We start from the raw sequence: 14,293 nt of genomic DNA on the forward strand, positions 1-14,293 counted from the left end.
ATTCCAAAGGTTCACGACCCATTAAATGAGGAAATTTATCCTTATTTCAGTCCTAAATGGCCACCCCTTATCCTAAGAGTATGACCACTAATTCTAGACTTTCCAGCCAGAGGAAACATCCTCCCAACATCTGCCATGACATGCCTTTAAGAATTTTATATGTTCTAATGAGATAACCTCTCATTTTTTAAACTTTAGGGAATATGTCTACTTAATCTCTCCTCATGGGAAAATCCCCACATCCCAGGAACAGTCTGATGAACTTTATTTTCAGGTTGACAAGCTGTTACTGGTGGAATGCCACAGGGATCAGTTTTGGGTCCTCAGCTATTGACAATCTATATCAATGACTTAGCTGAAGGGACAAAATGTACAGTAGCTAAATTTGCTGATGAAATAATGGTAGGTAGGAAAATAAGTTGTCAAGAGGACAGAATGTCTACAAAAGGATTTAGATGGGTTAAGTGAGTGCGGAAAGTTTGACAGATGGAGTATAATTTGGGAAAATGAGAACTTATCCACTTTGGCAGCAAGAATAGAAAAGCAGTACATTACTTGAATGGAGAGAGACAGCAGAACTCTAAGCTACAGAAGGATCTAGTTGTCCTGGTACATGAATCACAAAAAGTTGGTATGCAGGTGCAGCAAGTGATTAGGAAGGCAAATGGAATATTGTCATTTATTGCGAGGGGAATTGAGTATAAAAGTAGGAAAGTTGCTGCAGCTGTTCACGGCCTTAATTAGACAGCATCTGGAGTACTGTGTACAGTTTTGGTCTCCTTACTTCAGAAAAGGTATAATTGCATTAGCAGTTCAGAGGAGATTCACTCAACTGATTCCTGGAATGAAGGGGTTAGCTTATGAGGGAAGCTTGATCAGGTTGGGACAAAAGCAACTGGAGCTAAGAAGAATAATGTAATCTTACTGAAACATATAAGACCCTGAGGAACTTGACAAGGTGGATGCTGAGAGGATGGAAGTGAGTGGGCTCCAAGGTTTTCAGATGCTGCACTGGAGCCATTGGTGGAGGAGATGTTCTGTATCTGCAGACACATGTTTAAAAGGTGGTGGGAACACATAGCCATGAAGGTCAATATCAGGAGTCGAGCTTTGAGGAACTGGGTGCAAGAACTTCAATGACCTCAAATGAGAGGTGAAGGTCAGTTGATGCATTTTTGAATAGCATATCCTATCATCTGCACCAGTAGCCTCAAACAGTGCACAATTCACACTTCCATTATTCACCTACCAGCACTTTCTATTGATCAGGACTCCTAAGTAACATTCATATGTTTCACCTCATCCTCACACACTTGCTGCTGCGGAAAGGCTCACACCGAAATCTCATAGCTTGCAAATAATGCCACATACAGCCACATCAGCCAAACAGATTGCGTAACAGTCATTGACACAGTTACCTCCCTCTTGCAGGGCAAGGTGGCACAGAACCAGAGGCAACAAGAGAAATTGGATGGGCACTTGAAGGAAATAAACCTGTGGGGTTACAGAGATACAGTGGGGGAATGGGACTGACTCATTCCTGGGATAAAAGGCTTATCTAATGAAGAAAGATTGAACAGTTTAGGCCTGTGCCCATTGCAGTTTAGAAGAAGAGATGATCTTATCGAAATATACAAGTTCTTGAGGGGACTTGGTAGAGTAGATACCGAGAGGATATTTCCTCTTGAGGAGGATCCTAGAATTTAGGGATGTAGCTTAAGAATAAAGAGGTATCCCTTTGAAGGCAGAGATAAGGAGAATTTTTTCTCTCAGAGGGTCCTTAGAATGTGGAATTCTCTTTTCCAGAAGGTGGTGGAGGCAGGGGCTTTAAATTTATTAAAGGTGAAGTTAGGTTTTTGTTGGGCAAGGGAGTCAGGGATTATAGGGGGTAAACAGGAAAGTGGAGCTGAGACCACAACCATATCAGCCATGACCTTATTGAATGGTAGAGCAGACTCGAAGGACCAAATGGCCTCTTCCTGCTCCTAAGTCCTATGTTCCTAAGCATGAAGGAGTTCAGCACCAGCTTAAGTTGGACTTTGCACAGAGCTAGGACTCCAATCATTTCAGCATGGAAGTGGTGGTCAACTTCATTCTCACACTTGTGGACCCAACCATAAAGCTGCACCTGATAGCCAATGTCATAACTTCCATTGAATACAGGAAGCAGTCACTCTACCTCAGAGTGTTGCAGTAGGTGCTCAGGCTGGTGTCATGCAAGCTCAGTGCTGGCGTTGTGGCTGTGGATTACAGGTGTGGGACTCTTGGCGAATGGGGAATTGGGGTTCTGGTTTCTGGCATTGCACCTGGTTGAGTTCTTCACTGACAGCTTAGGCAGTTTACTTCCTCTATTTTGCATCCTCTTCCTCCCCATGGTCCTACTGCTCAGCTGCCTGCCAGACAGCTGGTAGCAAGGGGTGTCCCTTCAGGATGGTGAGGTTGTGCAGAATGCAGCAGACCATCAGAATTCTTGATGCTTGCTCTGCGGAGTGCTGCAGGGCTCCTGAAGTGTGGTGGGCCAGACAGCGCAAGTGTTGTTTCAGAATGCCCATAATCCGCTGTATGCTTGTTCCCGACTTTTGTGTGGGCTGTGCACCAGAGTCCTCAAGCCAGCAAAAGATGCAGGGGAATGTGAGGAAGAGTTTTTTTAATGCAGCAAGTAATGACCTGGAACTCGCTGCCCATGAGGGTGGTAGAAGCAGAGATGATGGATGATTTCAAAAGGAAATTGGACGGGCACTGGAAGGGCTACAGAGATACAGTGGGGGAATGGGACTGACTGACTGGATTTCTCCAGGGAATGCCAGCAGACGTGATGGACCAAATGGCCTCTTTCTGTGCCGTAAACAACTCTATGACTCTATGTCATCTGTGGATATCCCTCATCGTCCAGCAGCCACCCTTTGTTTTATTGTGGCAGCTAAAATGTGACTGACACGGCAGATTGCTGCAGAATGATCGTATCTTGACTGCTGCCAGGGTACTTTTTAAAATTAATTCATGGAATGTGGGTGTCGCTGGCTAGGCCAGCATTTATTGTCCATCCCTAATTGCCCTTGTTCAGAGGACATTTAAGAGCCAAACACGTTGCTGTGGGTCTGGAGTCACATGTAGGCCAGACAAGGTAACTACAGCAGATTTCCTTCCCTAAAGGACATTAGTGAACCAGATGGGTTTTTACAACAATCAACAGTGGTTTCATGGTCATCATTAGACTCTTAATCCCAGATTTTTATTGAATTCAAATTCCACCATCCACCATGGCAAGATTCAAACCCAGGTCCCCAGATCTGGATTATTAGCCCAGCGACAATACCATGAGGTCATCGCCTCCCCTGAGCATTGGGCATTGACTTGAAGATTCTCTGCTTATGGGCACACATGAACTGAACTTTGAGGGAGAGGGATTCCTATTGGTTCCAATCTAGGGCAGAGTTGACATGCGGTGCTTGCAAAGCAACAGGTGTGCCATTATTGTCACCCTGCAGCATAGGAAAACCTAGAATCATAGCAAAGCCTCAACGTTTGCATTGGTGGGAGTGGTGTCCTGCCTGCTGCTGAATGTGTGTTCAGCTGTGAGAGGTGAAGAGTGGGTGTAGTTGGCGCGCTGAGCTCCAATATGGCACCGCAGGCATCAAATTAGCCTTGCACGCTGATTAACATCAAGATCTTCCCATTCTGTATACTTAAAGCAGACATTCACTGCGCTAATCTGATGCCCTGCACACTAATGCCTGCAACAATAAGACTTCCACTGTGATTTGTCCTACATGCATGTTTGCGCATTGTGGAAGCCATTTTGGAGTTCCAAGGGTAATGGCTGCAGCAAAGGAAATAAGCCCAATTTCTCACTCAATAACCTCGTCCTGTGCATTATCAGTTGGTCAGGGCCCGGGGTTGGATAGTACAATCCTCTCAGCACCAACTGGTACACTATAATTGCGACAGTTGACATATATGGTGACCCCAATGCAGGTGCAATTACTTAAGATGATAGTTATTGAATGAAATTAGGGATATTTCGACACCACAGGAAGCAGGTAAATTGCAAATTTTAGATTGTCTTGAGGCAAGGAGTACACTAGACAAGTTGTATCATCACATTGAGGAAACTGAGCCTGCATTCTCTAGAGTTTTGAAGAACGAAAGGTGGTCTCATAGAAATTTACAAAATTCATACAGGGAGTGACAGGGTAGATGTAGATAGGGTGTTTCCCCTGGCTGGTGACTCTAGAACCAGAGTACATAGTATCAGAATAAGGGGCAGGCTATTTAAGACTGAGATAAGGAGGAATTTCTTCACTCGGAGGGTGGTGAATCTTTGGAATTCTCTACCCCAGAGGGCTGTGGAAGCCCAATCATTGAGCATACTCAAGACAGAAATTGACAGATTTCTGGAAGCTAAAGACATCAAGGGACATGGGGATAGCGCAAGAAAGTGGTGTTGAGCCATAATCTAACTGAATGTGGAGCAGGTTTGATGGGTCAAATAGCCAATTCCTACTCCTATGTTCATATGTTCTTATGTATATGGGAACATAGACGCATGAGTAGGCAATTCAGCCCTTTATGCCTGTTTTGCCAACAGTCACTTAGACCATGGCTGATCTGTAGCTTAGCTCCATCTATCCACCTTGGATCGGTAAAGCTTAATATCCTTACCCAACAAAAATTTATCAACCTCAGTTACAAAGATTTCAACTGACTTAGCTGTTGTAATCTGATATGTAGTACACCTTTAAGACAAGTGTTGTAACATAAGATCACATGATCTTAATACCCAATAGCAGAGTAGCACGGGCTACCTCTATGAGAGAGTCTTAAGTTAGACACTGTAGAGTGAAGACAGAGTTTTGAGTTGTGAGCACACAAGTGAGCTGTTGGGTTCAGTTTGTAAATAAACATGTGCTTATTCTAACAACGATCTCCAGACATTCTCTGTCTCTGTACCAACTCGGTCACTCCAAACAAAGTGTGCAACCCGGATCCTTTAGCCCCAACAAACCAAAAGCACTGGATCCAACAAACTGGCGACGAGAGTAAAAGCACAAAAAGCCACAGAAAGAAACGAGGTAAAAGGCGAGGAAGAGCGAGGGAAATCAGAAGAACCAAAATCGGGCTGTACCTCGCATGGTAGTCGTAAGCAAAAGAAAGTTTCCTTCTTGATTGTTGAAGTAACCCCCTCAGAGCATGCTGCAATTTGGCAGAGTGGAGCTTTTTGATGCAACCTTGGGCAACTGGTCTCACCATGTTGAACGCCTCGTGTTCTTCTGCCAGGCGAGCGACATTGCAAGGGAGGAGAAGGGGCGCACGATCCTGCTGTGCACATGTGGGAGTAAGGCATGCTAATTCGAAATCTGCTGGTGCCCAGTGCCCCAGACTTGAAAAGTCCTGATGGCTTAGTGAACCTCGTAAAGAATCATTTCCAGCCCAAGCCGTCGGTGATAATGCAACAATTTAAAGTTAACTCAAGAATTAGAGACATTCGCTTGTTGTGTGGCAAGTCTGAAGCGATTAACTGAACTTTGTGAGTTCGGTACATCTATCAGTGATATACGTAGAGATTGTTTGGTGTGCAATACAAACAAAAATGCGATTCAGAAGAGATTACTGACTGAAACAAATTTAGATTTTCAGAAGGCATTGGAAATCTCCCTGGCAATGGAAGGCGCCGTGCGAGACTCAGGAGCCAATGGCCAAAATGGCGTCGTCCTCAAGCTGGGCGGGGAGCTTCAACCAAAAAGAGCGCAAAAGTACAGAGCTTTGCTCAGAAGCGGGAGGCAGCCATCACTAGCAGACAAATTAAAAGGGATAACTTAGCAGCAAAAACATGGCATAATAGTAACAGAGATGGAAGCAGGCAACCTCGCAATGAACCACAGTTTAAAAAATTTGAATGTTTCTTCTGCCATCGATATGGACACACCTCATGAGGCATTGTAAAGATAGAATCAGGCAGACTTGCAGACAAAAGGCAAAGACCCAATGAGATAAACAGCACTGAAGTAATAGATCCTGATATCTATTTGTGATATAATTTACAGGTAGGAAGAACAGCGCCTATCTATGTAATTGAATGAGAAGCCTGTCAGAATGGAAGTGGATACTGGTGCAGCTATTATGGTGATCGGTGAACAAACTTTTAAATACCTGAATCATGGGGAACATAAACTGAATTTAGAAGAAACTGATGACAAATTAAAAACTTATGTGGGAGAAGACATACAAGTCAAAGGTGGCTGTAAAGTCACAGTACATTATGGAGCTCAGGGAGATTACCATTGATGGTAATAGCAAGCAAGAGACCCAGTCTCCCTGGACGAAACTGGCTGAAAGAAATTAAATTGAATGGGTGGAAATCTTCCAACTGAGAACTAAAGGGCTTTCAGAGCTACTACAAAAACGTACCTCAGCTTACAAGGAAGAACTTTGAAAAATTGAAGGGCTACAAGCAAAAATTCATGTAGATCCAGAGGCAACACCAAGATTCATGAAGGCAAGACCAGTACCTTATGCAATGCGGAATAAGGTAGATGCTGAACTGGACAGCTTAGAAAAACTGGGAGTGATACAACCAGTGCAGTTTTCAGAGTGGGCAGCTCCAGTTGTACCTGTTCTCAAACCTGACCGAAGTGTTCGAATATGTGGGGACTATAAGTTAACAGTCAATAAATTGGATTGACACCCCATACCTAAAATTGAAGATTTCAATGCTAAATCAGCAGGTGGAGCGGCTTACATGAAGTTAGATTTGAGTCATGCCGACCAACAACCAGAATTAGAGAAGGCATCCTGGAAGTTTGTCAGCATAAATACACATAAGGGATTGTACCAATACCCCCTTTTACCTTTTGACGTATCATCTGCTTGTGCCGTATTCCAAAGAACCATGGAAAGTTTACTACAGGGATTGCCCCACGTTGTAATTTATTTGGATGACTTTCTCGTGACCGGACTCACTGAAAAGGAACATTTGATGAACTTGGAGGAAGTTCTGAAGTGTTTTTCGCAGGTGGGAGTGAGATTGATAAAGGAAAAGTGCACATTCCAGGCAAAAGGGGTGACTTACCTAGGTCACAAGGTAGATTCACAAGGCCTACATCCAGTTGAAGAAAAAGTGAAAGCCATTAGAGAAGCCCCATTGCACTCCTGGGAGTGGCCAGGAAGGCCATGGGTATGAGTACACATCGATTACGTGGGACCTTTTATGGGAACAATGTTTCTACTTATCATAGACACTCATTCAAAATGGATGGACATATATGAAGTGAGGTCCCCCACATCTTCAGTGATGATAGACAAGCTACGGCAAAGTTTCACAATTAATGGACTACCTGAAGTGCTCGTATCAGATAATGGAACAGTATTCATAAGTGCTGACTTTAACAGATTTACAAGCTTCAACAGTTTTGTTCATGTGAAAACATCTCTATATCACCCTTCTTCAAATGGACTCGCTGATAGAGCAGTTCAGACATTCAAATCTGGCATGAAAAAATTGTCTGGAGATTCGATAGCGACTAAATTAGCATGATTTCTTTTCCATTGTAGAACCACCCCTCGTTCGACAGCAGGTGTCACACCTGTGGAACAGCTGATGTGCCGTCGCCAATAGAGACTGAGCCTAATTATGCCAAACTTGGGGGTGATGGTAGAAATAAGGCAGCAAAATCAGAAAATGGAACATGATTGTTACAGTCGGGACAGAACATTTAATGTAGGAGAGAAGGTATTTGTGAAAAATTTTAGAGAGGGATCAGCATGGTTAATCGGTGAGATAAATGCAGCAACTGGACCTCTTTCTTACTACTTGAAAGTCGAAGATCGAGGAATTAGGAGACATCTGAATCACATAAGAGGAGAACCCAAATATCCAAAAATGATTCCCCCAGAGTTCGAGACTGAATTGACATCTGCTCTTGAAAGAACTCAACCGAGTACAAATGTGCTTGAAGGGCTGACTGTACATGAAAGAGTCAAAGAAACAGATTTACAGGTACCTACTGAAGAACCAGATGCTCAGGTGACTCCAGTAAAGGAGGTCCTTAATCAAACTTCAGAAGCTGAACAGCTGGGACGTTCAACATGCAAAAGGAAACCCCCAGAGAGACTGACTTTGTAAGTAATTGATCTGTGTAAATAACTTGATATATTGAAAAATGTGTAACATGTATTTTTCAGTAAAGGAGGAGGGATGTAGTAATCCAATATGTAACATACCTTTAAGTCAAGTATTGTAATGTAAGATCACATGATCTTAATATCTAATAGCAGAGTAGCGCGGGCTACCTCTGTGAGAGAGTCTTGAGTTAGACACTGAAGAATGAAGGCAGAGTTTTGAGTTGTGAGCACACAAGTGTAGCTGCTGAGTTTAGTTTATAAATAAACAACATGTGTTTATTCTAACAACCATCTCCTGATGTTCTCTGTCTCTATACCAACCCGGTCACCCTGAAACAAATGTGCAACCTGGATCCTTTAGCCTCAACAAACCAAAGGGCACTGGATCCAACATTAGCCTTAACAGCTTTTAGTGGAGAGAGTTCTAGATTCCCATTACCATTTGTTTTCAGACATCATCCCTAAATGGTCTAGCTCTAATTATAAGATAATACCCCATTGTTCTGGACTTTCCCGTCAGTGGAAATGGTTTCTTACTATATACCCTATCAACTTCAGCGGCTGGGTTTTCCCATTGGAGTTGTGAACTGGGAGACGGGGTTTGATTCCTGGTCGTTAAACCCGTCTCCATCTCCAGAGTGTGAAGTGGGACGTTTGTGGGATTGGGATCATAGTAACCCTACGGATGCTGCCTAATTAGTGGCTGGGGTTGTGGGGAGTGGCTGGGGGGAGGGGGAAGCAGGGGTGAAAGGGGAAATATAGGTGGGACATCAAAGAAGCGAAGCACATTCTGGCCCAAGCAGTGACTGCCGTCTGTGCGTGCTCTTTAAGAAATGAGAGGTCCTTCATGTTCAAAGTGGACAAGATCAATGGAACGCTGGGACCCAGGAAAGGGCAGGGAAAGGTTGCTTACTAAAACGTTAATACTGCTCAGTAGTTCGTTTTGTCCAAACTTTCAATTTTTTCACTGAATAAAACTGTTTCAGGGCTGCTGTCCTGTTCCCGCCAGTTTATAGTTGGTCAGCTTCAGAAAGCGCGGAACAGTACCAGCACCCACGAAATCCCACGTGAGGCCAGAAGGCAAGTTCTTAACAAGCTCCCTCAGGATCTCAAGCTGCCGAATCAATGATGCGAGTGACTTCACTTTCCCACCTGTCTTGCGCTCTCCCTGTCCTCTGGAAAATCATCATAGTCGGGAACATCTTAATTCTATCACATGTTAGCAGATCTCTGAAAAGAAAGCACGTGTAAATTATACTCACAAACTCCTGGTCGTGGTTATTAGCAAAAAACTGTTGGAGCCGAACTGGCCAATCCTCCCGCCGCCTTAGCAGTCCAAAGATTCCTTTATGATTGCACATGTAACAGTTCCAGGGGTCTTCTTTAATAGCTGCCTGTGCAGCACCTGGTCCAACCAGTAGGTCCACACATTCCACACAGAAACACCTTGATGAACAGAAAATGGAGCATCATCACTGTATGAGGCGGCAAGGTCAAGACTCAGTGACAGGATTGCTGGATCCTACAGCTTTGGTGGGTGAAGAAACTGTTGGCGCCAATGCTTTCCATTAAAAAAAAACAACTTTTGTTCTTTCAGAACAAGCCAATATAACTGAAATAATAAACTATAGATTTGACAGTTTTCAATAGTGAGACTGAACAATATGTAATTTCCATTGATGGAACAAGAAATTAAAAATTGAGAATTTCTGTTTTCTACTAATGGTCCTAAATCATTCTATGCAAATGTTAGCATTGATTTTTGAGAAATAATAGAACTCTTAGCAAATGCTCTGCACAGAAACAAACTTCACAATGGCGTGCAAATTACAGAGTGCTGTTAGCATATAACTACACATAGCAAATTTCTCTGTCTTGTTCTTGGTGCCATATTTGTCCCTGAGATGAGCTTCCGACTATACATCTGGGGCATCACTAAGACTGCTACCTCCGCCTCTGTTAGGCTGCCTGACTCTGCCTCTGCTTCAGCTCATCTGCAGCTTAAATGGTGGTCCACCTGTTACTTTTAGGCTTGATTATTTCAACGTACTCTTGACTGGCCGCGTACATTCTATCCTCCGTAAATTTGAAGTCGCCCAAAACTCTGCTGCCCATGTCCTTACCCACGCTAAGTCCTGTTCACCTATCAGCCCTGAACTCGCTGACCCACAATGACTCATGGTCAAGCAATGCCTTTATTTTAAAATTCTCATTCTTGTTCTCAACTTCCTCCATGGCCTCGTCACTCCAATGCCTTTGCAGTCTCCTCCATCCCTGCAACAGTCCAAAATATCTGCACCCATTTAATTCTGGCCCCTTGAGTATCCCCGATTTTAACTGCTTCACAGCTGGTGGTTGTGCCTTCCCAAACGTCTCCACCTCTCTACTGTCTTTCCGCCTTGAAGAAGATCCTTAAAAACTAACACTTTGTCCAAACGTTTTGCCACGTGCCCGAATATCACCTTGTGTGGTTTGGTATCTAATTTTGAAGTAAAACACTCCAGTGAAGCTCCTTGAGAAGTTTTATTAGGCTAAAGGCACAATATAAATCTAAGTTGTTGTTTTTGTTGTGTGATACTTTAACAGGGGAATGAAGATGCTTTCTGAAGGTATTTTCCTCTTTGACAGGTTTACTGCCAGAAGTGTATCACAACTCCATTTCTACCTGCCACTGTCAACCTGCTCTGATCCCATCATGTTTTTCTTTTTAATATTGAGGATGGGCTCCCAGTACTATTAAAGGCACTTATTGTAAGCTTACCTTTGGGCCTGCAGTACCTTTAAAGTGGCAGGCCAGAAATTATCTGGAAGCTAGGAATTTAACAAAAGTCAGGCGAGGAAACATATCTCAGGGTGCTAAAGTAAGGTGCAGAGCCCCCAAGTTTTTAACCCATCCATAAAGGTTTTATTGGTCTTGTGGCACAATGGACAGTGTCCCCGTCTCTGAGCCAGGAGTTGTGGGTTCAAGTCACACTCCGGAACTTGATGGCCAAGGAAGGTGTGTACATAACATAGCCAAACAGATTGCGTATCAACTTGTAAATCCTTCCAACACACGCCAATGGGCAAGCGGTGAAAACGGGGGAGATTCCTGTTCAGCTGTGTGAGGGAAAGAAAATTAGAGCCTCCACCAACACTATCCACGTGCATGTTGTCACAGGAAGTCACTCTTTGTGGGGGGGTGGGGGTGGGGCTGGTGGCTCAGTTGACTGAATGGCCAACATGGATTTGATCGGTGCCAACAGCACAGGATTCAATTGCCATTCCGGCTGGAGTAGATGTGGCAACTGTCTCCCATGGTGGAGGTTGCAGCACTATGGGTAGAACCTGCCTTTGGCAGAGAACCGAAGAAGCAGAATAAAGGTTTTAATGTCCAAAATAAGGCAAAGGATCTCTGCGATCAAGCAGAAATTGGCCACTTGCTGCAGCAACAGAGAGAATGAGAGATTGTGGCATTGTATGCTCTAGGATGTGAACACCTGCAGTGGTAGCAGAGGGAAACAGGATCCACAAGTCCGATGAATCTATGAGTAACTGGAACTGTCCAATAGGTACTTAGAAGATAATTTGGACGCCAAGAATGGGTGGGTTTGAGTCAGGTGAGAAGTCAAAATTTGAAAATTTTCAAACCCAACCTCAGCCTTCTCACTTAGTTTTTTTTCATTTGTTCACAGGGTTTGGGCATCACTGGCTAGGCCGGTATTTATTGCCCATCCCTAATTGCCCTTAAGAAGGTAGTGAGCTGCCTCCTTGAACTGCTGCATTCCATGTGGTGTAGGTACACCCACAGTGCTGTTTGGAAGGGAGTTCCAGGATTTTGACCATCAGTGACAGGGAAGGAACAATGATATAGCTCCAGATGAGGATGGTATGTGGCTTGGAGGGGAACTTGCTGATGGTGGTGTTGACATGCATCTGCTGCCCTTGTCCTTCTAGGTGGTAAAAGTCACAGGTTTGGAAGGTGCTGTCGAAGGAGCTTTGGGAAGTCAATGTACTGAATCTTGTAGATAGTATGCACTGTTGCATTTCCTGGGCTTCAGAAAATCTGCAGTTGAGAAGGGCTGTCTGTAATCTCTCCTCCCTCCCAACCTTCATTCTAGTCTTCAGCTGTAGTCAAGTGCTTTCCCACCCCACAGGCTGGCATCCTGTCCATCAGGCTGGCTGCTAGGTGACAAACCAAGTGAAGTTCAATGAGAAGGGGTTAATTATTGTGCAATGAGAAGGGATTAATTACTGGTCTTGTTGTGCAGGGTCCTTCAGGAAGCAGTGACCATAACGTGATAGAGTTCTTCATTAGGATGGAAAGTGGAGTAGTCTGATCCGAAACTCGGGCCCTATATCTAAACAAAGGAAACTACAAAGGTATGAGGTGTGAGTTGGCTAAGATAGATTGGGGAACTTCATTAAGAGGTATGACAGTGGATAGGCAGTGGCTAATATTTAAGTAACGAATGTACGCTTGCATGAGTTAGACATTCCTTTCTGGTGCAAAAACACAACAGGAAAAACGGCTCAACCACAGCTAACAATTCCGCCTCAATGATGGTGGAGTCCAGCATATCAGTGCAAAAGATAAGGCTGAAGCATTCGCAACAACCTCAAGCCTGAAGTGCTGAGTGGATGATCTAGCTCGGCCTCCTCTGGCGGTCCCCAGCACCTCAGATGTCAAGCTTGAGCCAATCTGATTCACTCCACATGATATCAATAAATGGCTGAAGGCACTGGATGCTGCAAAGGCTATGAGCCCTGACAATATTCCGGCAATAGTACCGAAAACTTGTGCTCCAGAACTTGCCACGCCCCTAGCCAAGCTATTCCAGTGCAGTTACAACACCAGCATGTGGAAAATTGCCCAGGTATGTCCTGTACACAAAAAGCAGGACAAATCCAACTCAGCCAATAACCACCCCAGTCTACTCTCGATCATCAGTAAAGTGATGGAAAAGGTCATCAAAAGTGCTATCAAGTGGCACTTGCTTAGCAATGACCTGCTCACTGACACCCAGTTTGGGTTCCATCAGGGTCACAGATTCTGACCTCATTACAGCCTTGGTTCAAACATGGACAAAAGAGCTGAACACCAGAACTGAGGTGAGAGTGACTTCCTTGACATTAAAGCAGCATTTGACCAAATGTGGCATCAAGGAGCCCTAACAAAACTGGACTCAATTGAAATCCGGGAGAAAACTTTCCACTGGTTGGAGTCAGACCTAGCACAAAGGAAGGTAGTTGTGGTTGTTGGAGGTCAAACATCTCAGTTTCAGGGCATCACTGCAGGAGTCCCTCAGGATAGTATCCTGATTCCATCCATCTTCAACTGCTTCATCCATGACCTTCCTTCCATTATAAGGTCAGAAGTGGGGATGTTCGCTGAAGATTGCACAATGTTCAGCACCATTTGCGACCCCTCAGATACTGAAGCAGTCCATGCCCAAATGCAGCAACACCTGGACAATATCCAGGTTTGGGCTGGTAACAGCCCAAGTTACATTTGTGCCACACAAGTGCCAGGGCAATGACCATCTCCAACAAGAGAGAATCTAACTATTGCTCCTTGACATTCAATGGCATTACCATCGCTGAATCGCCCACTATCCTGGGGGTTACCATTGACAGAAACTGAACTGGACTAGCCATATAAATACTGTGGCTACAAGAACAGGTCAGAGACTAGGAATCCTGCAGTCAGTAACTCATCTCCTGACTCCCCAAAGCCTGTCCACCATCTACAAGGCACAAGTTAGGAGTGAAACGGAATGCTTTCCACTTGCCTGGATGAGTGCAGCTCCCACAACACTCAAGAAGCTTGACACCATCCAGGACAAAGCAGCCGCTTGATTGCCACCCCTTCCACAAACATTCAGTCCCTCCACCACCAACAGATAGAGGCAGCAAGTTGTACCATCTACAAGATACACTGCAGAAACTCACCAAGGCTCCTTAGGCAGCACCTTCCAAACCCACGACTGCTACCATCCAGAAAGACAAGGGCAGCAGACACATGAGAACACCACTACCTGGAAGTTCCCCTCCAAGTCACTCACTATCCTGACTTGGAACGATATCACTGTTCCTTCACTGTGGCTGGGTCAAAATCCTGGAACTCCCTCCCTAGCAGCACTGTGGATGTACCTAGACCACAGGTACTGTAGCAGTTCAAGAAGGCAAAATT

The 14,293-nt window shown here is 44.4% G+C and overlaps 1 protein-coding gene across 6 annotated transcripts in view; it reads right to left on the reverse strand.

Annotated features, from left to right (window-relative positions):
- The window catches only part of dnmt3ab (DNA (cytosine-5-)-methyltransferase 3 alpha b), a 620,530-nt gene that overhangs the window by 125,334 nt on the left and 480,903 nt on the right, over window positions 1–14,293 (reverse strand). For all 6 annotated transcript variants that reach the window (XM_041188736.1, XM_041188735.1, XM_041188734.1 and 3 more), the window contains one exon: window positions 9,384–9,567. In XM_041188736.1, the coding sequence (XP_041044670.1) occupies window positions 9,384–9,567 (184 nt within the window). The remainder of the gene's footprint in view (window positions 1–9,383; window positions 9,568–14,293) is intronic.

This window comes from Carcharodon carcharias, chromosome 5 (assembly GCF_017639515.1).
Source record: "Carcharodon carcharias isolate sCarCar2 chromosome 5, sCarCar2.pri, whole genome shotgun sequence".
NCBI lineage: Eukaryota > Metazoa > Chordata > Chondrichthyes > Lamniformes > Lamnidae > Carcharodon > Carcharodon carcharias.